The 27,366-nt window shown below is 39.0% G+C and overlaps 1 protein-coding gene and 1 pseudogene across 2 annotated transcripts in view; both read left to right on the top strand.

Annotated features, from left to right (window-relative positions):
* NUP205 (nucleoporin 205) overlaps positions 1 to 22,984 on the top strand; it is an 88,676-nt gene extending 65,692 nt beyond the window's left edge. For both annotated transcript variants that reach the window (XM_064373210.1, XM_064373208.1), the window contains exons 34-43: positions 808 to 946; positions 3,360 to 3,486; positions 8,522 to 8,598; positions 11,230 to 11,358; positions 11,540 to 11,666; positions 17,505 to 17,671; positions 19,205 to 19,328; positions 19,776 to 19,904; positions 20,459 to 20,532; positions 22,645 to 22,984. In XM_064373210.1, coding sequence (XP_064229280.1) covers positions 808 to 946; positions 3,360 to 3,486; positions 8,522 to 8,598; positions 11,230 to 11,358; positions 11,540 to 11,666; positions 17,505 to 17,671; positions 19,205 to 19,328; positions 19,776 to 19,904; positions 20,459 to 20,532; positions 22,645 to 22,797 — 1,246 coding nt within the window. In that variant the 3' untranslated portion in view covers positions 22,798 to 22,984. The remainder of the gene's footprint in view (positions 1 to 807; positions 947 to 3,359; positions 3,487 to 8,521; positions 8,599 to 11,229; positions 11,359 to 11,539; positions 11,667 to 17,504; positions 17,672 to 19,204; positions 19,329 to 19,775; positions 19,905 to 20,458; positions 20,533 to 22,644) is intronic.
* A 96-nt stretch (positions 22,985 to 23,080) lies between these two features.
* Positions 23,081 to 26,473, top strand: LOC105726307 (protein max-like; annotated as a pseudogene).
* Positions 26,474 to 27,366: the final 893 nt, after the last annotated feature.

The following is a 27,366-nucleotide window of genomic DNA, read 5'->3' as shown; positions in this document are numbered from 1 at the left end:
CTGCTTTCATTCCCTTTCAATAGGCAGCCATTTTTTTGGTCTAAAAATTTAAATATAAACATTTACAATAAATATTATTTTACTAATACAGTGCTCTGAGACCTACTCTTAAAGGTTAAGTGATTTTACAGCCTCATTTTAACTCTTAAATCTTGTTTTATTTTTATACAGATTGAGCTTCTCTAATCTGAAAATCTGAAATCTGCAATGCTCCTAAATCCTGAACTTTCTGAGTGCCAATATGGTGCTCAAAGGAAGTGGTCACTGGAGCAATTTGGATTTTGGATTTTCAGATTAGGGATGCTCAACCAGTAAGTATGTATAATGCAAATATTTCAAAATCCAAAAAAGTCTGCAACACTGCTGGTATCAAGCATTTTGGATAAGCAGTACTCCCCCTATACCATGGATAGTATAGTGCATTTTTGGCTTGGATAGAAGAGAGGGAATTTTAGGGAAAGTAACTTTTTAAATCTGTTTCTTACTTAGAGCCTACATGGCCCAAGGGAGCATTTAGAGAAGAATAAAAATGTTTGGGAAGTTTCAAGCATTTTCTTGTCAAATTACATAGGTTTTCCTTGATAAGATTTTTTGGAATTCAAATAACTGTTTTTACTAACTAAGGTATGAATTTAGGAAGACAGATCTTTTTTTGGCCCGCAGATATATATATGGGATGCAGAGTACTCACTAGTAGCTTTACATCTTAATCAGCTGGCAGTGATTTATTTGCCATGTCAATGTTAAGGAGTTGCCTAAAGTATATTCTTGGAATGTTTTCTTCTTGTTTGGGTGAAATGAATCAAGCATGTTTGGCATGAGAGACCCACCAATGTTCATCCCTACCCCAGTGGATCGCTACCGCCAGATTCTCCTCCCAGCTCTCCAGCTGTGCCAGGTCATCCTTACGTCTAGTATGGCCCAGCACTTGCAGGCAGCAGGGCAGGTAAGGTGAACCCTTTGTTTAGATATTGTCTAGAGCAAAATCCTCATTTTACAAGCACAGAAACCTTACACATAGAAAGCTTAAGTGAATTTACGTTAGTCCTAACTTTTATGGCAGAGCTGGGTAGAGAAAACAGGCCCCTGTACTTTGTTCTTAACTTCATTGACCCATTTTTGTACTTTTGTTTGAATGAAACATTGTAGCTAATTAATAGAATCATGAGATAGAAAACAAGAGATTGAAATTTGTTCTCCTATGAAAGAAAGCAGTTATTGTGATAGGAATAAGCTGGTTTCTAAAATGTAATTTAACCAGATATTTATTGAAAGGGGGCTATGCTAGGCCTTGCAGAGAACACAAAAGACAGATGGTAATGCCACATTTATATATGTTAGAGAATGAAATAATTTAAATGAGTGATTTTGCTATCAAAAATTTTTAAACACCAGAAATTAATTTTATTTTGGTTGCTTTTCAGTGAAACACTCCAACATTCCAACAGACACATTTTTCCAGATTAATAGTAGTATATGTAATTTAGCCTTTTACTGATTAATTAGGCTTATCATTATGAATCTGCAACCTTTTATTGTATTGCTTCATTATATTTTGGAACTGTGTCCTAAAACACTTTGATTTCTGGTCATTTTTCTGCTTTCTCTACCGTTAGGCCTTAGGCCATCTCACCAGGGTAGATACTGCTCTTCTAAAGTGGTACTTTATTTTATACCGTAGCAGTCTGGGTTGATGTTTTACTTCTGTTTTGTTTTTGTTTTTTGAGACGGAGTTTTGCTCTTGTTGCCCAGACGGGAGTGCAATGGCACGATCTCAGCTCACCGCAACCTCCGCCTCCTTGGTGCAAGCGATTCTGCTGCCTCAGCCTCCTGAGTAGCTGGAATTACAACCGCATCACCATGCCTGGCTAATTTTGTATTTTTAGTAGAGAGGGGGTTTCATCATGTTGGTCAGGCTGGTCTCAAACTCCCAACCTCAGGTGGTCCACCCACCTTGGCCTCCCAAAGTGCTGGGATTACAGGCATGAGCCACTGCGCCCGGCCTACCTCTTTTAGGCCTGTGTGGTCTTCAAGTTAGTACTTTAAAACTCAGAGACTTTGCTTGTCTTCTCCTAGATTGAGATTAAGATTTTTTAGTAGAAATGGGACATTATGATACAAGACATTGGTTCCCTAACACCAATCTTGTATTGACTGAAGCAGAATCACCTGAGGAGCCTCTTAGAAAAGCACAGATGACTGAGTTCTGTGACCATGCATTTTAAGCTTAGGCTGGGAATCTGTATTAAAAAATAAAAATGATCATAATTCTAAGTGATTCACATCCTTGGCTTGTTTTAGCATATAATCTTTAAAATGTTTGTAAGGTAGTTGAGATATTCCTAAGTCAAAATACTGAGAGAGGCCTTCATGAGTATACACTGTAAAATGCCATGGTGGAAGGGTAGAGTTTGGAGGTCAGGATTTATATCTCCTTTTTTTTAAAACACATCAAAAAGAGAATTATGGCCAGGTGCGGTGGCTCATACCTGTAATCCCAGCACTTTGGGAAGCCAAAGTGGGAGGATCACTTTAGCCCAGGAATTTGAGCCCAGACTGGGCAACATAGCGAGATTATATCTCTCTTTTTTATGAGACAGAGTCTCACTTTGTCACCCAGGCTGGAGTGCAGTGGCACGATTCCAGCTCACTGTAACCTCCACCTCCCAGGTTCAGGTGATTTTCATGCCTCAGCCTCTTGAGTAGCTGGAATTACAGATGTGCACCACCACACCTGGCTAATTTTTGTATTTTTAATAGAGATGGCATTTCACCATGTTGGCCAGGCTGGTCTGAAACTCCTGACCTCAAGTGATCCGCCCATCCTGGCCTCCCAGAGTGCTGGGATTACAGGTGTGAGCCACCGTGCCTGGCCCCTACCTCTAATATATAATAATACAAATTAAAATTTTTTAAAAAAGGAGAATTAGACAAAAGCTTTTATGTGATTTTTCCCCATGTCATGATAGTTACACTTTCATAGAGCGACTTCTTGAATTCAGTCGTCATTTTTATACTCACTCATTTTAAATTCTTAATTTGGCCTAACAATAAAAGTAAGAAAAAAGGGGTCAAATAATAGTTTTCATACAGTAGTTCTAAGTTATATTATATTCTTCTACAGTAGTCTCCAAATGTGCTAACTTATAAACTTTAAAATAATCCCTTAGTCTTGTGAATTTTTAAATGTTTACTTCCTGAAGAAATAAATATGTAAGTGCAGAAAACAATTGCTTATCTGTTATTCATCCTCATTAATTGAATTACTTGCTTTTTTTTATGAGATGAACTATACATTTATAATATAATTTTCTACTTCTACCTCTGTTTTTCCTATTTTTCTTCCTTTTCAATGACAGGTATTGCAGTTTCTTATTTCACATTCTGATACCATACAAGCAATTCTGCGCTGTCAGGATATTAGTGCTGGGTCTTTGCAGGAATTGGCTCTACTGACAGGAATTATAAGTAAAGCAGCACTTCCTGGTGAGTTGATTATGTTGAAAGGACTTTCAATAATTCTTTACAGACACATAAATTAATAGAATGAGGTTTTTTTTTACTTTGCAGCTATATATGACTTATTTGAAATTTGTATTGCTAACAGAGCCTTTATTTAAGTAATAAGTTTATGTTTATAAAAATGATACAAGCTTGGCTGGGTGTGGTGGCTCATTCCTGTGATCCCATCACTTTGGAAGGCTGAGGCAGGAGGATTGCTTGAGGCCAAGGGTTCAAGACCAGCTTGGCAACATGAAGAGATCCTGTCTCTACAAAAAATAAAAAAAATTTAGCTGGGTGTTGGAGGGTTCACCTGTGGTCCTGGCTACTTGGGAGGTTGAGGTAAGAGGATTACTTGAGCTGGGAAGGTCAAGTCTAAAGTGAGCCAAGATTATGCCACTGTACTCCAGTCTGGGCAACAGAGCAAGATTTTGTCTCTCTTTTTTTTTTTTTTTAAAGATATGTGCTCATTATAAAAATATTCAAAAAGTTAACTAACACTCAAAATCTCACCACCTAGAAATTCCCAAATGTTTACATTTGATATATTTTCAAACATTGCTCTGTGTATGTACATTTGAGAGAGAGAGGGAGACAGAGAAAGGAACAGAAACATGCAGAGGTAATTAATGAGAATAGGATGACCTTTTACATGCTGTTTTAAAAAACAAATATTTAATTTTACATGAATTTAACAGACAAAAATCTAATTGATTAAGAAATGGAAAGAACTGCCAAATTCCAGACAAATGTTTCTTTACTACTAGTGTACATCACCTTTTAAAAGATCACTGTGAACAAGGAAAAAAACATTACGAAACATTATTAAGATATTTTGGTTACTCCCCCTTCTTATAATTTCTTTACTACATGTAAATTTTAGAATCAGTTAACTTCCTGATGGGAAAGATAAAATGGTGAGTTCTTTTACACTTCCTCTGCCACCCTCAGATAATGTTTGCTTATATCATTTTAACCTTGTCAGGTTTGGTAATATTTACATCTATTATACAACCATAATATCCTCAGCTACTTAGTTTTAGCTGTACATTTACATGAATTCCCGGCAGAACACCAGTTATCTTCCCCACCATGGTGTCACCATTCACGAGTTCTTTCTTTTGATTTATCTCTTGGTATTTTTAATTTGCATTGCGGTTCCTTCCCTCAATAAAAAACATGCTGTCTCATATTTCCGAAATTCTCTAATGTTTAAGAATGTCTAAAGGTTGCCTTTGTTCTTGAATGAGAGTACGGCCGATTATGATTTTCTTTTGCTTAGAATATGTAATATAAATGATAGTAGCTGGCATTTATTAAGCATTTATGTGCCAGGTACTGTTTTAAATACTTGACATGTTAACTGATTGGAAGACACAGCAGTCTTAGGAGGCAGAACTGTCATTATCCACATTTTACAGATGAGGAGGCAGAGGCACAGAGACGTTAATTTTCCAAAGTCACACAGATAATGCTGGGTAGTATATAGAGTTTCCCAGGCAGGATGGCTTTTGAACCTACATACGTAACTACTAGGCTACACTACCTCCATTTTTATGTTGCTTTGGAGAAGTCTGAGGCAACCTCTGAATACACCCTATAATCCCCAATATTTTTTTTTTGTCTGGGCTGTCTCGGTGGCTAAGCCCTCTTGGTTGAGGGAGGTTGAGAGTTGGCCAGGACTGAGTATAGTCACTGCTGAATTACTTGGAGCTTGTGCTTCTTTCAAGGAGATCCCAGAGTGCATTCCACCCAGCCTGTGGAATTCATTCCAGTGTCCTGAGATGCTACCAAGTCAGGCCACCCTTCTTGCTTCTACTAAGATCCTATAGTGTTGTGGGGTGTAACTTCTAATGTTTTTTTTTTTTTTTTTTTAATTTTTCCCAGGACTTAACTAATGACTCTCTCAATGTACTTCTGTAAATTGCAGGATCTTCATGAGATTTTTTTTTTCTCATCAGCATCTATAGCTCTTGCCCATTCTTTTTAATTGACTCCCTAGTTTTCCAGTTGTGAGACAGTTGACCAGATCCTTGTTTTATTTGTTTGTTTTTAGTTTTATTGAGACAGGGTCTCACTCTTGTCACCCAGGCTGGAGTGCAAAGCTGCAACCATGGTTCACTGCAGCCTTGTCCTACCTAGGTCAAGTGATCCTCCTGCCTCAGCCTCTTGATTAAGCAGGACTATAGGCACATGCTGTCATACCAAGCTAATTTTTATTTTTTGTAGAGACAGGGTCTTGCTATGTTGCCCAGGTGTTCTTGAACTCCTGGCCTCAAGCATTCCTCCCACCTCAGTTTTCCAAAGTGTTGGAATTACAGGCATGAGCCACCACACCTGGTCTATTTGTTTTAGAGACTGGGTCTTACTCTGTCACCCAGGCTGGAGTGCAGTGGCACAATCGTAGCTGGAACTCCTGGGCTCAAATGATTCTCCTGCCTCAGCCTCCCAAATAGCTAAGAATACGGCATGTACCACCACGCCCAACTAGTCCTTTGTTTTGTAATCAGATTCTAGGACATCTTGACTGTTTCCAAGCTTCTTAAAATTTTAAACAGTGTGGCATTTAATAACTTTGTGAATTTGTGTGTGTGTACTTATCTATTTAGCTATGTATATACATATGTATTCATCTATATTTTTGTACATTTGTTTTTGATTACTTTTTAAATTTTTTGTTGTTGAGACAAGGTCTCGCTATGTTACCCAGGCTGGTCTCAATCTCCTGGCCTCAAGCAATCCTCCTGCCTCAGCTTTCCAAAGTGTTGGGTTTACAGGTGTGAGCCACTGCATCTGGCCCCGTTTTTGTTCATTTGAACTGATAGACTTGATAAATTCCTGGCAGTACTTGATCAGAATTATAAGTGCTTTAAATTTTTGTTAAAAATAATGCCAAATACCCTCCCAATTTTTTAAAAACACTTTTAAACAAATCATAGTCCTATCAACCCTGTTGTGCACAGCACAGCCCTTGTATTATCCTATAATTTACTATACGTGTTTGTCTTAAATGCTCCCATTAGATTGCAGTTCTGTTTGTAACTTTGTACCTCCCATGCTGCCTAGCCCACCACTATGTATGTTGTACCTCCACAAATCTTATCAGCAGGTCAGTTTAGTTTCTGTGACTCACAGATACATACATACATACGTGTGTGTGTGTGTATCTATATCTATATCTATATCTATCTATATTTTTTAATTAAATTTATTTTTTCAAGTAAAGACGAGGTCTTATATTGAGACCATGCTGGTCTCAAACTCCTAGAATCAAGCAGTCCTCCCACACCTCAGCCTCCCAACGTGCTGGGAATATAGATGTGAGCCACCATGCCCAGCTGGCTCACAGATATTCTGAAAAGTATTTTGGAGTCGAGAGTGATAAATATAGAGTAGTTAGATAGCATTTAACAGAAAGCTCTTATAGAACCTGAGAATTGGAGGTCCTTTTAAATTGCGGCAGCAGTTGACACGTAGGGGAAAGTGAACTTTGGAACAGCAATACTTGGTGCAGAGTTCAGCAAGTTTGAGGACAAAGAGGAACAAGTCTTAGCTTCATGATAGTGTTAGGTACAAAATCCAGGTGTCAAGGAGTTCAGATGGGCAAGGAGGGTATAAGAATTACAAATACAAGCAGCAACTGAAGAACGACTTTCAAAAAATTGATACTAACCAAGTTTTTGCTTGGTTTTGTTTTGTTTTGAAGTACAAGAAAGACTTGAGCCTATTTTCAAATAGGAAAACTCTTCTGTGGCAGGGTAGATTTTAGTATGGTAGAAGAGAAAGCGATTCTGGGAGCAGACTCTAAGAGGAGTTGAAGGTAAGATGGCATAGGCTCTGGTGAAGCCGTGAGGGACAGGCGAGGTATAATGAGCCCGCATGCACCAGATCGTAGGGTTTTCTGTCAGTTTGTATTGAGGGCTGAGCTAATCTAAAAAGAGGATGGCTTGTCATTTTGAGGCGAGAAGGATCAGGTTTTTGGTTTTATGTGCTATGGAATCTGCTTGGAAGTGAGTACAATATGAATTAAAGGAATCTGAAAACACACACAAAGTTAGAGTGGCTAGGATAGGTTTAGATGGGTGTCCCTTAGCATGACTAGTGAAGGAACAAGGAAACAAACTCATGGGGAGAATGACGTGTTAGGGTCACTTTCAGGCTCATTAGAAATTGAGAGAGGTGGGCTGAGCGCAGTGGCTCACGCCTGTAATGCCAGTTGGGAGGCCTAGGAGGGTGGATCATAAGGTCAGGAGTTCAAGACCAGCCTGACCACCATAGTGAAACCCCATCTCTACTAAAAATACAAAAATTAGCCAGGCATAGTGGCACATGCCTGTAATCCCAGCTGCTCGGGAAGCTGAGGCAGGAGAATCGCTCGAGCCCAGGAGATGGAGGTTGCACTGAGCCAAGATCACGTCATTGCACTTCTGTCTGGGCAACAGAGCGGGACTCTGTCTCAAAAAAAGAAAGAAAGAAAAATCTTTCTTTTTTCCTTGATAAGATAAGGAGAGGCTATGGCACTATTAGAGGTGAGTCATTTCGATTTAGGAATTTTGTAATGGGTCCAAACTGAGAAGTTGAATAGAAATGTTTTTGTTTTCTTTGTAAATTGTACTTTGCCTAGGGGAAAAGAAAAATCAAATGATATATATTTAGAGGTGTTAAAAAGAAATGCATTTTATTCTTAGTGTTATATATTCTAAAAACTCCTTTATGGGAAAGTAATTTAGAAAATTACTTTTATTATAAAAAAATGAGATTTTCCTGGAAAACTAAAAATGCCTTTTAAAATCAATTCACTCTACATTTTAGATTGCATATGAATGCACATATGCTGATGCTGTTATTAATATATAAAAGGCACTTACAGTCTTTGTAAAATCATAGTTCTCAACACTTCTATGGCAAGAATATCTTCATGTACATGAAGAATATAAAATACTAGAACCTTTCTTCCTAGTTTTTAATGTTTTGTTTATTATAATACTATATTTTAAAGCATTCTACATTTATTTTATAGGGATATTAAGTGAACTTGATGTCGATGTAAATGAAGGGTCTCTAATGGAGCTACAGGGACATATTGGAAGATTCCAGGTAACTGATTCTTATTTCTTTAAATAGGAGTTATAAGACATGTGACAAAATATATCATCCTCCCCATTGTCCTCCCTAGATTTGAGAAACCCCTTTCAACTGTTTTGGTTGATTCTTTGGTATTTCTAAATAATATCCTTATATTGCTGCTTTTTGATTTTCTAATTTTAGTAATCATGTATTGACTTTCCATTGTTGGGTGATGGGCAGAGATGAGAGTTTAGATGTTTTTACTCCTTTTCTTCCGTCATACAATGTATACATTTCCCGTAACACCCCCTGGAACTCAATGTAATGATATCATAATTTTGGTTACATTAATATTTAGTGTTACATTATTATGACTATATAAATGTCATTTGTGAATAAGCCAGGAACAAACTGTTTTCCCTATAGTTTTCTTTTTTATTTGCTCGGTTTTTATGTACTTATTACTAATTTATCCCCAAACTCTTCACAAGCTCTGTAATCTCCTCTCATTATGTTCTAATGTATTAGTTTGTCAATTAGATATTTTATCAGTCTTTCTGGGAGCCTCTTGGCCTGCTTTGATCTGAGCATCTTTACTTTTTTTTTTTTTTTTTTGAGACAGAGTCTTGCTCTGTCACCAGACTGGAGTGCAGTGGCACGATCTGGGCTCACTGCAACCTCTGCCTCCCAGGTACAAGCAATTCTCCTGCCTCAGCCTCCCAAGGAGCTGCGACTATAGGCACACACCACCATGCCCAGCTACTTTTTGCATTTTTGGTAGAGACAGGTTTTCACCCTATTGGCCAGGATGGTCTCGATTTCCTGACCTCGTAATCTGCCTACCTTGGCCTCCCAGAGCGCTGGTATTACAGGCATGAGCCATCGCAGCCGGCCACATCTTTACTTTTTATTGGCTGCAGAGGATCTACTAGCATTTATATCCCATTGTTTTTGATACAACAATTTTCTTAACTAGTCCTTTTTTCGTGAACTATTTTTCAAGATTTCAAAAGAAAAATGCTACTGTTAGCATTTTTGTGTACATATTTTACTCTAGATTAAGGAACACATGGTATGACTGGGGCCGAGGGTAACATAGTATACACATTTTGACATCATAATTGTCAAACAGCTCTCCAGAAAAGATTGTACTGTCACCAACAAAACCCAGATACTTTGGGTTTTTTAAGTCATCTTTCACTGGAATGGAGAAAGACGCGTTTCTGATGGATCATTCATAAAGTGATCTTCGGAAATGATTGAGTGCATCTATTTTATCTGTTAAGAAGCACAAACACACATTTATAAATGTTAAAAATAGATACAACTATTTTGGCAAAATAAATTTATATTATAGTCTCATCAATATGTTTTTTGCCTTATGCAGACTTACTGAGGCAGGGTGGGATGGCTCACCCCTGTAATCCCAGCATTTTGGGAGGCCGAGGTGGGTGGATTGCTTGAGGCCAGGAGTTTGAGACCAGCCTGGGAAACATGGCTAAACATCATCTCTACTAAAAATACAAAAATTAGCCAGGCATGGTGGTGCGTGCCTGTAGTCTCAGGTACTTAGTGGGGCTGAGGCACGAGAATTGCTTGAACCCAGAAGGCAGAGGTTGCAGTGAGCTGAGATCATACCATTGCACTTAAGCCTGGGCACCAGAGTGAGAGACTGTCTCAAAAATAAATAAATAAAATAATAAGACATTTTTATATTACATATGTATATCTCTCTCTATATATATCTAAATCTGTATAGTATTACCAACTTTTAAAATACATGTTTCATTTAAAATACATATTTTATATGCAGATCATTGTGCTAAGCACTTTAAATATAATACCAGGTCTCAGGGAATCCTGACACCATATAAGATAGGAATTGTTATTATCACTTTAGAAATGTGACCATATAGGCTTGAGAAATTAAGCAACTTATTCCGGGTCACTGAGCAAAAAGTTGTACCTGTTAATGGAACCCATGTCTCTAATTTCAAAGCCATTAGCTAACCTCTAGATATGCTCCCAGTATTGAAAAAGCTAACCTCTAGATGTGTTCCCAATATTGAAAAGCATATCCTTTCTCTTTGAGAACCATGGGAAATATTGTATTCTCAGGTGAGAAGAATTAACATTTGAAGCTGGGGACATTTGCATTTATCTTCCAAGGCAGTCTGTTTGTTTGTAACCCCTTTACAAAGTCCCTGGGATAACCACAGGAGTAACAGCTTTTAAATTTGTGCCTTGGTAGACAAAATTACCACAGATGTGTTTGTTATAAACCATCTTGTAATTGCCCTCTCATTTTGCTTCTCTTTGTTTATAAACTTGTGTTTCATTTAATGAGTATCTTCCAAAGAATTAATACATACTTTGATATGATGCAGGAAGTTATTTGGCAAACAGATAATATTGGGATTTATTGCTAAAAAAAAAAGGTACTCTTTTCATCTGTTAGCTACCAATCAAATACCTTTGCAAAAAGTTGAATTTTAATAATGCTTCTTTTAGTTGGCTCAGTTTTAAGTAAGATATTAGATGCTTTAAAGAATGGTTCCATTCTCCACGGAGTTTTTCTTTTTTCTATCCCTTAAGAAAGAGGGGTTAAGAATTTTAAATACATTTAACTAGATATCAACAAGATATCTTTCTCTTTCTTAGCGCCAGTGCTTAGGACTACTAAGTCGCTTCGGTGGCTCTGACAGACTGCGTCAGTTTAAATTTCAAGATGATAATGTGGAGGGAGATAAAGTAAGCAAGAAAGATGAGATCGAACTGGCTATGCAGCAGGTAAGAGGGGCAAGAATCGTGTGATTTTTGTAAGGTTTTTATGTTTTTGGAAAATATTGATAAAAATAACAGATGTAATTTTACAAATTGATTTATAACCTTGTTCTTCAAATCTTGATTTTCATGTTATTAGAGCATTTTGGGGGCTAATATTTTTGTTACTGCTGTTTTTTGATTATAGATTTGTGCCAATGTAATGGAATATTGCCAGTCGCTCATGTTACAGAGTTCCCCTACCTTCCAGCATGCTGCGTGTCTCTTCACTCCTAGCCTTTCAGAAACAGTTAATAGAGATGGACCGAGGCAAGGTGAGATTAGTTCTTTCATTCTGTATTGAAGGAACTAAGTTGTTATGGTTATAACATAGCTCTGTAGCTTGGCCCCAGTAAGACGCAGTATTTTATTTAAGTGTCATTAATGGGAAACATTTTAAACAAGTTTTTAAAGTTGAGTGGGAGGTATTATTATTAGACCTATGTATAAGACTGGAGACCTGGAGATAACAGAGAAATTCAAGATTTACTGAGAGTATATCTAGAGGAGCCATGTAGGGAGCAGAGAGCTTTGCATAGCACTTGGGGGCTCAAAGGATCTAAATTGGGGAGTAAGGTGGCTGGGAGAAAAAGATTAAAATAAAACAGACAGTTTTGTATGTTAAATCATGTTAAGCTGAATTCAGTGTCTAAACTGGGTTTTTTATTATAGCTCCAAATTTCTGTAACATAACAAAATACAATTTAGATACTAATTAGGCCAACTTACCCTGTGTTTCTCTGATGACTAAGTAGGGAATGTTTGAATATGGGGCAGGATAATGGGTAAAGATGTTAGCCTATGAAACACCCAGAAGACAAAGCCCATTATTACCTTGGTTGGGATGATGGAATTGACTGTTGGTGATTTCAAGAAGTCTTTGTTTGAGATCTGTGAGAAAAATGTTGTCAGATTTTCATCTTCTTCAAGATCTAATTTTCCCTGAAAATTACCTAATCACAAAAAAATGTGTTTAGTAGGATAATAGTATAAAATGACATTATGAAAAATATATTAGTGGCCAGGCATGGTGGCTTGTGCCTGTAATCTTAGCACTTTGGGAGGCCAAGGCAGGCAGATTACCTGAGGTCAGGAGTTCAAGACCAGCCTGGCCAACATGGTGAAACCCTCTCTCTACTAAAGATACAAAAAATTAGCTAGGTGTAGTGGTGCATGCCTGTAATCCCAGCTACTCTGGAGGCTGAAGCAGGAGAAATTTGCTTGAACCCGGGAGGTGGAGGTTGTGCTGAGCTGAGATCACGCCATTGCACTCTAGCCCGGGCTACAGAGTGAGACTTTGTCTCAAAAAAAAAAAAATGGATTATAGTTTAACCCAAAGAATTGTAAATCATTCTACTATAAAGACACATGCACAAATATGTTTATTGCAACACTGTTTACGATAGCAAAGACTTGGAACTAACCCAAATGCTCATCAGTGGTAGACTGGTGGCACATATACACCATGGAACTATGCAGCCATAAAAAAGAATGAGTTCATGTCCTTTGTAGGGACATGTATGTATCTGGAAGCCATCATTTTCAGGAAACTAACAAACACAAGAACAGAAAACCAAATACTGCATGTTGTCACTAATAAATGGGTGTTGAACAATGAGAACACATGGACACAAGGAGGGGAACATCACACACCAGAGCCTGTCAGGGGATGGGCACAAAGGGGAGAGCATTAGGACAAATACCTAATATACGTGGGGCTTAAAACCTAGATGATGGGTTGATAGGTGCAGCAAACCACCATGGCACACATACACCTATGTAACAAACCTACACATTCTGCACATGTATCCCAGATCTTAAAGTAAAAGAAAAATATATTAGTTTAACAACATACAACCTTATCCTATACAAATTATGCTAAGAACTCTGTTAGACAAACTCTATTATAAAATGTCCTAGCCAGTAGTAGTAAATTTGTTGTTGTTGTTGTAATTTATATACAACAAAATTCACCCACTTTAGGTGTACAGTTTGAATACCTTTTGGTAATTATATAAAGTTGGGTAACCATCACCTCAACCAAAGTACAGAACAAGTCCCTGTTTCTTAAAGATTTCTTCTTGCATCTGATTGTTTCCTTCGACTCTGACCCAGGCATCTACTATTCTGATTTCTGTCACAAAAGTTCTGCCTCTCTGACCAGTACCTGCTTCTGTTTGTTTTATGTCTAGGCCTTTTAGTTTTATGCCATGGAACGGGGAGAAGAGTATTGACTGGTAGGATCTTAGTTTGTCATATCAAGTCAAACTAAGTCCTTAATAGCTAATAAAATACCTTTATTTAAAGATATTTTAGTGATTCAAAGGGAGTAGTCTTACTTAGGTGACAGGATGTCCTAAAGAAGCTGGGGAAGTAGCTACAAAGATTTGTAGTTCTACTTTATGGAATAAAATAGTTAAATTAGACTGAACATGTAAAACAGTTTCTTTGGCTTAAACAAGTTAATTCTACATAGTTTCTGTTTTCTCCTGTATTCCAAAAGTTTAAGTCGGGCATGATGACTAAGCCTGTAATCCCAGCTACCCAGGGGACTGTGGCGGGAGGATCACTTGAGCCCAGAAGTTCAAGGCTGCAGTGAGCCAAGATCATGCCACATGTACTCCAGCCTGGGAGACAGAGCGAGACCATGTTTCTAACAACAACAAAAATGTTTGCTGCCAGCAAGATAGAGTAAAAAGGGGCCACCATGGGAGGATTCCAATATCTGCATATCCTCACTGGGATGAGGGGAAAGTTATCCTTCTAATACAAGTGGCTCAACCAGTGTGAAAAAAGAGGACATCTTCACTTTGGAAGGGCACGGAATGATTGGGAATCCTATCCAAAGACCTGTCACCCAGCAGTAACTTAGAACCTGATTTATCCCCTTTCCATCTGGCAGTTTGAAAATGAACATCAATCTGTTTAACTCTGTCTCACAAGGGCTCCTTTCTTCCCCCTTGAAACTAACCTTGTAACAAATTTAACCTGAACGTAAGATTTTCAAACAAAAATATAATTTTGTATTCTTTAATATTAATCATGTGCTAATAATATATCATTGGTAATTATTAAAATTTTATTTAGTTGCTTCTCATTTTGAGCTCATCTTTTACATATCCTGTCATTCTTTGATCTTTAATACTTGAAGGCAAACTCATTAAGTCTTATAAATTTAGTTATTTTTCCATTTTCTTCTTAGACTCTTTTTAGGGTCAACAACCATATCTTTCTCTTCCAATTCTAGACATTTGAGTAGGTAGGTATGTGGTAGGTTTGAGGATAATTAATTAAAGGGAAGCAGTTTAACCCAGTGTTAGGAACATAGACTAATGACAAACTGCCTGGATTTGAATCCCAGTTCTCCAAATAACTTACTGGTGATTTTGGAAAAGTTAAACACTCTCTTTGTGCCTTAGTTTTCTTATCTGTAAAATGGAAGCAAGATAAGCTCTCCTCTGAAGAATTACTGTAAGGATTAAATGTGTTAATATATATAAACTGCTTTAGAACAGCACCTGGCACTTAATACTACATAATGTGAGCGATTATTTTCATTATTGTTACCATCATGTATTATATTTATTATTACTTATGATGCAGGGACTCTTTTATAGCACTTATACTTCCTAGACCTCATAGTCTGTCCTGTAGCATCTGTTCTTGTAGTCTAATTTTTCACAGGTCATCTTTGTTTTATGCAACTATTTTATTTTATTTTTATTTTTGAGACAGAGTCTCACTCTTGTCCCCCAGGCTGAGTGCAGTGGCACGATCTTGGCTCATTGCAACCTCCACCTCCTGGGCTCAAGCGATTCTTATGCCTCAGCTTCCTGAGAAGCTGAGACCACAGGCATGCACCACCATGCCCGGCTAATTTTTGTATTTTTAGTACAGATGGAGTTTCGCCTTGGTCAGTCTGGTCTCAAATGCCTGACCTCAAGTGATTCACCTGCCTTGGCCTCCCAAAGTGCTGGGATTACAGGCGTGAGCCACTGCGCCTGGCCATTTTATGCAAACCTGATAGCCTCTGAATGTGCAAATATTTTCTAGACTTGGGCGAGTTACTATGGTGAGAACTCCTGAAATGCTTTGGAATCCTCCAAGCATTCACTCGTCCCCTTGTGGATATCTTATTTTGTGGCTATCTTCCTACCAGGGTAGAGATCACACAAATGTTATCTGGGGACCAGGATACCTAATTTCACTAGGAGAAGGCTTTCTATAACAATGTATTGTGAAGACTGTCATGTTTTTGCTGTAGACTAGAAGAGAATACCTGGCAAACTGAATTTGCCTAGGATGTCCTAGTTGGTGGCAGCATCCACACACAAGGGACTCTTCTGTCTCTTTCCCTCTATATAAAGATCTATGGAATTGGCCGGGTGCAGTGGCTCACACCTGTAATCCCAGCACTTTGGGAAGCCAAGGCAGGCGCATTGCTTGAATCCAGAAGGTAGAGACCAGCCTGGGCAACATGGCGAACCCCCATTTCTACAGAAAATACAAAAAGTTATCTGGGTGTTTTGGTGTTCACCTGTAATCCTAGCCACTTGGGAGGCTGAGTTGGGAAGATCACCTGAGCCCTGGAGGTTGGGGCTGTAGTGATCCCTGTTTGTGCCACTGCACTCCAGCCTGGGTGACAAAGTGAGATCCTGTCTCAAAAGAAAAAGAAAAAGAAAGGGAGGGAGGGAGGAAGAAAGGGAAGGGAGGAAAGGAAGGAAAAGAAAGAAAGAAGGAAGGAAGGAGGGAAGGAAAGGGAAAGGAGGAAGGGAAGGAAGGAAGGAATAGATCTATGAGTCTGACTTTAGAGCAAAGTTAAGGGAGTTGATAGTAAAGAAAAAGCATGGCAGTTTGGGTCATTAAACAAAGATTATCTCCAAGTTGAACTTGAAATTGCCACAGTGTTGGGCCAGGTGCAGTGGCTTATGCCTGTAATCCCAACACTTTGGGAGGCTGAGGTGGGCGGATCACCTGAGGTCAAGAGTTCAAGACCAGCCTGGCCAACATGGCGAAACCCCGTCTCTGCTAAAAACACAAAAATGAGCTGGATATGGTGGCACGTGCCTGTAATTCCAGCTATTTGGGAGGCTGAGACAGAAGAATCTCTTGAATCCAAGAGGTGGAGGTTGCAGTGAGCCAAGATTGTGCCACTGCACTCCAGCCTGGATGACAGAACGAGACTCCTTTTCAAAAAAAAAAAAGATATTGCCACAGTGTTTCCAAGAAATCCCTTAGTCACTAGAGGAAATTGCTCGAATTGCCCTACACAAACTATCTCTGGGATGATTTTTTTCTTTTCTGTAGAGATGGTGTCTCTGTTGCCCAGGCTGGTCTTGAACTCCTGGCCTCAAGCCATTCTCAGCCTTCCGAAGTGTTGTGATTACAGGTGTGAGCTCCCGTGCCTGGCCTAGGATAATATTGTTATTGCTTTCTAGTTTTCCCTCTGCAAACAGCTTTTATGACATCCCACTGTTCCTTTGCGCCTTCATTAGCCAGTAGCCAGGTAAAAGGCAGATCATTTTGTTTTACTACTCTAATGTAGTTGTTGTGGTAACTTGTTAAAGTTGAAATCCGTTTATATTTTTTGAATATTTCAGTTAGTATTTTTGTCTCTTTGAAAGAATGACTTTGAGCTGGCAATTTAGTAACTAGAAAGATGTAGACCAGGAATGAATCTATACAGCTAGAGCCATCAGGCAAGGCAGGAATTATTCACTTGGTGTTAAAAAACCCCAAAATTGTGTATATTGTTTATTTATTTGGAGCGGGGTGTGTGTGTGTGTGCGTGTGTGTGTGTGTGGAAGGTTGATACTTTGATAGAATTCTCAGAGAAATCTTTGCCTAATAAAAGGTAGGCTCTGTTAGTGTGCATCAGTCAGATTTCTTTATTCTCGCGGGATCTCTAGCGTTATGTATGTACCTGATTACAGTGGCTTCTAACCATTTCTTCTTTAAACTATCAATGGTATTTAAAAGTAATCTTGGATTGGTTTTAATGATAGTTTACATGTCCTTAAATTCTGGGGCATCCCTTGTTTTAAAACAGGTCATTTGAAATTCATATGAAATGCTTATAAAGGAACATTGTTTTATGTCATCACCTCTATTAGATACCCAAGCTCCAGTGGTTCCATACTGGCGCCTGCCTGGTTTAGGCATTATTGTCTACCTGCTAAAACAGAGTGCTAATGATTTCTTCAGCTATTACGACAGTCATCGACAGAGTGTCAGCAAGCTACAGAATGTAGAGCAGCTTCCCCCAGATGAGATAAAAGAGGTATGAATCTTATCATGAGCTCTGGGGACTTTAGAAATCATTGCTGTTACTAGGGCCAGGGTACTGGTCTCAGACTGAGTAAAGACAATATACAGTATGACTAAAGGAACTGGAATGATTCTTCTGTGTGATTTGAAGAAAACTCTTTTGTCATAGCAGCAGCCTTATAAGCATAGAAATTCTTGACTGAAGAACAGTGAAGTGTAGCACCTGTTAAAGAAAATAGAAAGACAGCTGGGCTTTGAATGAAGAGTTTTGGGTCATTTATATTCTAAAATCTGTGTGCTGAGAAAGGCTTCTGTTGCAGATTTTTTTTTTTAAATAGAACTTAGGTAAATGTTTCTGTGCCTTCAGCATCTTCAATATCTGTTTAGCGAATTTTTCAAACACATGGGATAGCATATGAGACTTGACTGCCTTCCCCCAGTGACCCAGAATTGTTCCCTGTACTTAATTACAGGGAATTAAGTATTAATAGCTAAAGATGCTGAATTACCCGGATTGCTACTAAGTAGCTTGCCGCCTTTTCCATTTGGCACAACTGAATGTAAGGCATCTCTTGGCCAGTTCCTGAGGCAGTGCCGAAGCTTCCTGTTGTCCTGTGGCAGCCTGGATATTGAGCCATTTTGTCATTCCTGGTTTGCACCAAGGTTTCTAAAAACTTTAGTCCATTCCTACTTCCTCTTGCCACTTTTCTGGTAATCTCAGGGGACATTTATTGAGTGTTTACAACATACCAGGCCCTTAACTACATGTTCTACCTGAACACATGGGCAGATACTGTTTCTATTCTTATTTCTCATGTGAGGAAACTGAGGCACAGAAGACTTGTATAACTTCCCCAAAGGCATGTAGCTGGCAGGAACAGGGTGAGGCAAGAGTCAATGGCTGGGTTTAGGTATCTCCTGAAATTTTGTGGGTTTAGGACTCCTGGCAGTCCTTCCTCTAACGTGCAGCTTATCAGTGATGCTTGTACTTGCAAGAGGAATTGCATCGTCATCGTGAAGTGTGTGGCATTCCATCAGCCTCACTTCGGTATGCCTTCCATGGAACCTAGTGATTGGAACGTTAGCTGGAACCACTGTGCTCTGTGTGTGCCACGTTGAGAAGTGGTGATGGGAGCTTTGGTTGATGATCATATTTTAGTTACGCTCTAGGAGTCTACCTTATATTTTTTGCAGAAGATACCTGACAACTGGCTCCATGGGGTTGTTATAGCTACTGCTTAAAAACCCTGTCATTTTGTCTTGCTTTATTTTAATGTGATAGGAAATTCAGGGTTGCATCAGCAGATTGCAAATGTGTTTCAGGGAGACTTTTTCAAAAGGCAGCAGATAAATGTTCATTTGTGAATTTGCTTCTTGGCTCTCATTTTTAAAAATTGCTAGCTTCTTAGATATAAACTTATCTGCAAGAATGTTTAAATTTGAGTGTTTTTCATAGCATTTACCACGGCGACCTGCTGATAGTAGTTTTTCATTAAAATTTTTGTTCCAGTTGATGTCACTCTAATACCACATTTGTTTCTTCTAGTTGTGTCAGTCTGTGATGCCTGCCGGTGTTGATAAAATCTCCACTGCCCAGAAATATGTTCTAGCAAGACGGCGCCTGGTGAAGGTGATCAACAATCGAGCTAAACTGCTTTCCCTTTGTTCTTGTATCCTTTATGAAATCATGCACTTGAATGGTGACCTTGAAATGTAGGAACTGTTCACTTATTCTCACATTATTTGGGCACTAAAACCCGGTGGAAGGAGATACAAACTTAATTTTTCCCAGCAAATGCCTAATGTATTTCCAAATCATAATTTTTGCTTATATTTTAGAATAGCTGGTAATACTGATAATATACACGGGCACTGTCTGTCAGGGAGAAGGTAAGGACGTGAGACTGCTGGCACAGCACCCCCTGGTCCCCACCTCCTTCTTCCCAGCACACCTTGCTGCTTCCTTTTGAGAAGACTTCAGTGGGATCCTGTGTGTTAGATCGAGGCTGTGGGTACCTCATTAAATGAGTACGGTCTCCTTTTTTCTCCTCCTCAGAAACCGGTTTGTAAAAAATATTTGATGAGATTATGTTCCTTTAATCTGAGCTCTGGTGTAGTTATCATAGAGACCTGCCTATTCATTCTTTGGCGCCATCTGGAGTACTACTTGTTACATTGCATGCCCACGGATTCTCAAGATTCCTTATTTGCCTCTAGAACCTTGTTTAAAAGCAGAAGACTTCAAGGTAAACTTTCTGCTAAAAATTAATGAACCATAAATATCTATTAGTGCTTTGAAAAGCTAGTAACATTTTTATTTATGTTTGTTTCCAGATTACTTAGAGTGAATTGGGTGAATCAAGAGCTAGTCACTAGACGAAGTTATTTCTTGCATTTTAATTTCTGTTCACAGGACACTGAGCTGAGCATAAGAGTATTCTAGAGCCTGCTTATCAGCTGTTCCTCGGCTTCTTGCTGCAGTTAGGGGCTGACCCAGCTCTAGAAAAATGGAGTAGGTCTGCCATGATGCTGATTCTAATTGCTGGAGTGGGCCTCTGTGACTGATGGGCGTGTATTGGTTCCCTTAGGTGGAAAGAAATAGAGAAAAGCTGAGAACCCTGGTCTGGACCAGTGAAATGTTTCCTAGGGGCTTTCATTTGCTAAAAGTTGAAAATTGAGTTCCTAATCTTGAGCCATGTTTTTCATGGTGCTTTTGTTATTGTTCATTGTCATCAGGTTCCTCTACTGTGTGGGAGATGTGTACTTGCACAGCTGGTATGACTCTGTTTTTTATCTCTAGATTCCTTCGGCTCAGAAACCAATCTAGATTTTAGAAGTGGGCTGGCTATAGTGAGCCAACATGATTTAGACCAGGTAAGGTTCTATTCTCATATTCTTTTATTTTTCTTTATTACAGTAAAAGGGCTGGGTGTGTTGACTCCTGATAATCTCAGCATTTTGGGAGGCTGAGATGGAGGATTTTGAAGCCAGGGGTTTGAGACCAGCCTGGGCAACAGAGTGAGACCTCATTTCTTTAAAAAAAAAAAAAAATTGCATAGTGTGGTGGCATGCACGTGTAGTCCTAGCTACCACTACCTGGGAGGCTTAGGTGGGAGAATCACCTGAGCCTGGGAGATGGAGACTGCAGTGATCTATATGATTGCACTACTGCACTACAGCCTGGGCAACAAAGCAAGACCTTATCTCCAATAAATGAATGAAAGAATGAAGCAAGACCTTGTCTCCAATAAATGAATGAATGAATGAATGTGAGTAAGTAAAAGGGAAAGCCTGGTATGTTAATAAGATTATAATTTTCAAGGTTGCTTATAGAGACCTGTTTTGAACTCTAGCTTGACCATTTTAACAGCTATTTGACTTTGAAGAACTTAACTTCTGAGCCTCTGTTATTTCATCTAAGAAATACGAGGGATGATTCAATCTCAAAGGGTTTTGTCAGAATTAAGTGAGGTTTCATGTATGTGAAGCTGCTTATATTGTACCTAGAACATGGCAAGTGTTTTGTAATTGGTAGGCATTATCATCTGGAAACTCCTTCTGTCTTTTGATTAGCTTTGTGGTACAAAGTACCACTCAGCATTTATTTTTCAGAAAATAATTTAATAGTGAGATTGAGAGCAGCCAATACAAATCCCGCTGTAGTAGACCATAATGCACAGCGCTGTGCTCTTACTAACCTGTTCCTCAGTAGTGTTGGAATGAATGAGGACCATTCCAAAAACAATTACAATGAAAACCTCATATTAAACTAATGGCAAAGTCATGCTCCTAACAAAGCAAGTATCAGGGTGTGTGATGTTAGGGAAAATGAATTACAGCTAGATCTTCTACTAGCCATCCGAATGTCCTTAGCCATGATTTGATAAAGCCTCTGCTCCTCCCTAATCCCTCTTTTTTGCTATTTTTCTTGAAACAAGGTTGGGAATGAAAGGTGCAGTTACAGCAACCTCCAAAGCACACCTAGCTAGATGTCATGGATACCACGCTCGCATCCTAGTCCAGATTACATTTGCCCTTTAGTGACTTTATGAAAGGAATTTGTTTTGTGGCTAGGCTTGTTTAGGGGAACTATTATTAATTGAAGCCATGTGCAAAATTAGCCAAAGAGGACTATCCAGAAGTTTTTTTGTTTGTTTGTTTGTTTTGTCTAAGAGACAAGGTCTCACTCTGTTGCCCAGGCTGGCATGCAATGGTGTGACCGCTATTCACTGCAGCCTCATTCTCCTGCCTCCTGAGTAGCTAGGACAACAAAAATAAATATATGTTGAAGTAATAACTGTTACTATTTCATTTAGACTGACCTGTGAAAAAGCTAGAAAAAAAAATGCAGGATTAATAATTTATCCTTGTGCTGTGATTTTAATGCAAAACTGAAAACAGGCAGACTCATCTAATTTTGTACTTAATTTCAGTCTTTCAGTATAACATCAGAAAGATCCATCTGAAATTACATATGCATTCTAGAATATATATGAATTCTAAAGCATATACCAGGTTTATCCCCACATTAATATTTTTTGAAAACAAAAGCATGCAAATGGGTTTTTTAAATTGCAAAATGAAATCAGAAGTAAAGCTTCTTTCCCACCTCACCCCCCTTCCTTTCCCACATCCTTAATCCCTCCTTTCTTCCCTCCCTTCCACTCTTACTGACTTCTCGTATGGCCCTTTAGGAAATGTTTTTGTGTGTATTTTAGTATATCAGCATCAGCATCAACATTCGTTGCTATTTAAAGCAGGTTTTAAAATTTATACAAGAAAAGAAAGCAGGAAAAACATGATAATTATACCAGAATATTCTAAGGTAGAAAATATGAATGTTTAGTTAATTTAGTAACACGTTACAAAAATTCAAAAGTATTTTTTATTAAAAAAATTCTAAGGTTTTAAATTGGAAGACATAGAATAAAATAAATATTTGAGACAACAATTTTAACAATGAAATGTCTTTAATGTTACCTCTAGCTTCAGGCTGATGCAATCAACGCTTTTGGAGAATCACTACAAAAGAAACTTCTGGACATTGAAGGATTATATTCAAAAGTTCGATCTCGATATAGTTTCATACAGGCTCTTGTCAGACGTATCCGTGGCCTATTGAGGATATCAAGGAACTGAGAGCCCATGCTTATGCTCTTCTATGAAAGAGATGAATTGGGGAGAACTGTCTCCTTTTTATAGGTTAGTTTCTTTCTAAATTATGAAGATAAATATTTTGCTATTTCTTTCTTTGTATATGGACATTTTTTCTGTAAACTTCTTTGCCTGGTTCCATCCTCACTAGTGAAAAATAAATACTTTTTAACAAAAAACAAAACAAATATATGGTTAATCTTTTGATCTTTTATCTAGAAAATAATCAGCATTATCAGGATTTTAACAAATAAACCAACAGTGGTGGTTTTCACCTAGATATATTATTCTGAATGCCAAATTAAAGGCATAGCCTGAAAATTCTATTTTTGCACTCTTTGTACCTACATATATAATATTCAGGGTTACTAAACTATAGCCATGCTCTTATAGTGTACTCAGTATTGTGAAAATGTATTATAGAAATGTCTGAAAAAGTCAAGTTCTTTCCTAAAATTAGTAAGCTTTTTTTTTTTTTCTTTTCTGCATTTAAGTTGACAATACAGTTGTCCCTTGGTATCTGGGGAGGACTGGTTCCAGGGCTCCCACAGATACCAAAACCTATGTTTTGTATGCATGTTCCTCATATAAAATGGCATAGTGTTTGCATATAATGTAGATACATCCTACTTTAAGTCATTTCTAGATTATTTATAATACCTAATACAATGTAAATTCTGTATAAATAGCTGTTATACTGTGTTTTAAAATTTGTATTACTTTTTACTGTTATATTGGGTTTTTCTCCCCCCGAATATTTGTGATCTGTGGTTGGTTAAATCTGCAGATGTTGAACCTGGGGATATGGAGAACTGACTCAGTAATAATTTGCATTTATTCCTTAGAAATGAATGTGAAATTTCCTTAATTAATTATCTGCCAATATTTCTTATGTAATTAATATGATGGTTATCCCTAGGACAAAACATTTACATAATCACCACTCTATTTCTTACCCAGTTGTTTTCATGTTTAAGTAACTACATCATCTGAAACTGCAAATTGCCCTTGCCAGCCAGCAATTATTTCTGCCTAATACATAGGCGAGACTGCTGAGAGGAGAAAGTATTCACTTTCATGTAGTAACAGAATAAACACTATAATACTATAGAATAAAATTGATAGTTATTCTGTAGTATTAGTAGTATTCTGTAGTTTTTTTTTTTTTTTTTGGAGACAGGGTCTCACTGTGTTGCCCAGGCTGGAGTGCAGTAGCATGATCTTGGCTCACTGCAACCTCCGCCTCCCGGGCTCAAGTGACTCTCCTGCCTCAGCCTCCTGATAGCTGTGATTACAGGCATGTACTACCATGCCCAGCTAATGTATTTTTAGTAGAGATGGGGTTTCATTATGTTAGCCAGGCTGATCTTGAATTCCTGATCTCAAGTGATCTGGCTGCCTCAGCCTCCCAAAGTGCTGGGATTACAGGTGTGAGCCATTGCACCTGGCCTTCAAGCATCATTTTAAAACAGCTTTGTCTTAGAAAAAGTTATGCTGTCAGGTTTAAAAAAAGAAAAAGAAATATAAAGGCTTTGTCAGTGTTATATTTTATAGTTAATTTCCTGCCCACCAGTTATAAACATTATCTTTAGCTAGAAAACATTCTGTTAGTAAATAGAAGTTCTGGATGTGAAATAAATAAATGGATCCAAAATGTAGTCATAGTGCATATTGCTCCGCTGGTCAGGTATATGATTATCTCTATCTTCTGGAGCACAGACATGAACTTAGAAATAATTAGCAAAGAGCCTGGGCATGAAATCAAAGCATTTTATAAACCTCTGAAGTATGAAGGCTTCTTAACAGGCAAGACATATAGCTAAATTTGGAACCGAGAGTTTGGGAGTGAGAAGGTGGTTCTTGCTCATGTTTTGTGTGAGTAAGAGCGAGTGAGTGTGTGTGTGTAGGCAGGGGACTCTGATTCTTGTCAGTGACTTCCTCAGACCCCTCTGCCCTGCCTCCTCCCCTGGCTGCTGCTGCAGTGGCTGCTCCCTGTGCTGTAGGAAATGAGTGATCATGATGACATCGAGGTGGAGAGTGACAAGAAACAACCCAGATTTCAATCTGTAGCTGACAAATGAGCCTATCATAATGCACTGGAATGAAATCATAGGGACCACATCAAAGACAGCTTTCAGTTTGTGGGACTCAGCCCCATCACTCTAAGGAAAGAAGGCATCCTGGGCCCAAATCCTAGACAAAGCCACAGAGTACATCCAGCATATGCAAAGGGAAAACCACACTCCAGTGAGATATTGATGACCTCAGCATCAGAATGCTCTTCTGAAGAACAAGTCCATGCACCGAAGGGGAGGTCAAGTGCCCAGCTGCAAGTCAACTATCCCTCCTCAGACAGCATCCTCTACAGCAATGCCAAGGGCAGCATGGCCTCTGCCTTTGATGGGGGCTCTGACTCCAGCTCAGAGTTGGAGCCTGAAGAGCCCTGAAGTAGGAAGAAACTCCAGATGGAAGCCAGCTGAGTTACTCGGGGCAGGCCAGCAATAAACACAGTCTCCATCATCCTCCTTTCAGTTTCCTCAGAACCATTTCAGAGACGATTTTTCTCTTTCTCCTTTAAAAATTAAAAAAAAAAAAATTTATGTAAAAGCTCTTGGGGCCTGGTGCAGTGGCTCACACCTAATCCCAGCACTTTGGGAGGCTGAGGCGGGCAGATCACTTGAAGTCAGGTGTTCGAGCCTGGCCCGGCCGACATAATGAAACCCTGTCTCTACTAAAATTACAAAAATTAGCCTGGCCTCAATACCATTCAGGACATAGGCATAGGCAAGGACTTCATGACTAAAACACCAAAAGCATTGGCAACAAAAGCCAAAATAGATAAATGGGATCTAATTAAACTTAAGAGCTTCTGCACAGCAAAAGAAACAATCATTATTGTGAACCACTAACCAACAGAATGGGAAAAAATTTTTGCAAATCTACCCATTTGACAAAGGGCTAATATCCAGAATCTACAAAGAACTAAAGGAGATTTACAAGAAATAAACAAACCCATTCAAAAGCGGGCGAAGGATATGAACAGACACTTTTCAAAAGAAGACATTTATGATGCCAACAGATACGAAAAAGTGCTCCTCATCACTGGTCATTAGAGAAATGCAAATCAAAACTACATTGAGATACTATTTCATGCCAGTTAGAATGGCGATCATTAAAAAATCTGGAGACAACAGATGCTGGAGAGGATGTGGAGAAATAGGAACACTTTTACACTGTTAGTGGGAGTGTAAGTTAGTTCAACCATTGTGGAAGACAGTGTGGTGATTCCTCAAGGATCTAGAAATAGAAATTCCATTTGACCCAGCATATTATAAATCATTCTGTTATAAACACACATGCACACGTATATTCATTGTGGCACTGTTTACAATAGCGAAGACCTGGAACCAACCCAAATGCCCATCGATGATAGACTGGGCAAAGAAAATGTGGCACGTATACGCCATGGAATACTGTGCAGCCATAAAAAAGGATGAGTTCATGTCCTTTGTAGGGACATGGATGAATCTGGAAACCATCATTCTCAACAAACTGACACAAGAACAGAAAATCAAACACCGCATGTTCTCACTCATAGGTGGGTGTTGAATAATGAGAACCCATGGGCACAGGGAGGTGAACATCACACACTGGTGTCTGTTGGCGGGTAGGGGGCTAGGGGAGGGACAGTGGGGGTTGGGGAGGTTGGGGAGGGATTACATTGGGAGAAATGCCTGATGTAGGTGATGGGGGTATGGAGGCAGCAAACCATGATGGCACCTGTGTATATATGCAACAGTCCTGCAAGATCTGCACATGTACCCCAGAACTTAAAGTAGAATGAAAAAAAAAAAATTAGCTGGCCTGGTGGTGCACCTCTGTAATCCCGGCTACTCGGAAGGCTGAGGCAGAATAATTGCTTGAGCTCAGGATGTAGAAGTTGCGGTGAGCCAAGATAGCAGCACTGCACTCCAGCCTGGGTGACAGAGCAAGACTCTGTCCCCCTCCCCCCACTCTCCAAGAAAGCTCTTGTCCTCCTTCCCCCATTTCCACTATGACTTTTTTTTTTTTTTTTAAAACGTATTCCCTTCAGGGATTCTCTGTCCCCACCAGGATTTTTTGGACCAAAACACCCTAACTTGGTGGCAGCTTTTTCTGTGGAGGACAGATGGCCAGCTGGACCTCCGAGCACAGTATCCTGCTCACCCCACCAGCTCCTCCAGCCCTGCCAGGCACATACCTGGAGGACACCTGCCCCATGCAGGCTGCCTCCTGGTCCACACTCGCTCGCCTCTGTTGAATAGATTTTGAGAATCTGTGAACTGCTTTACTTTAAGAAGATGACTGGTTTGGAGTAATCAAGATTTACACTTTCTCTTTTTTAAGGACTTCTAAATCTTTTTCTAAAAAGCTATTTATCATTCCAGTTGAGTGACCAGATCCTTAAAGAAGTCTGTTGTGTAAAAAGAAAGTGGGTATATTTGCAGCACGGAGCCTTTGGCCTGTTTCACTCCTGCTTCTCAGCCTTGTTTACACCTGTGGTGCCAGCATTAC

Source organism: Aotus nancymaae, unplaced genomic scaffold (genome assembly GCF_030222135.1).
Source record: "Aotus nancymaae isolate 86718 unplaced genomic scaffold, 86718_ANA_hifiasm-v0.15.2.pri h1tg000002l, whole genome shotgun sequence".
Lineage (NCBI taxonomy): Eukaryota > Metazoa > Chordata > Mammalia > Primates > Aotidae > Aotus > Aotus nancymaae.
The sequence above is the reverse complement of the archived record's forward strand: the minus strand, read 5'-3'. Positions and strand labels throughout refer to the sequence as shown.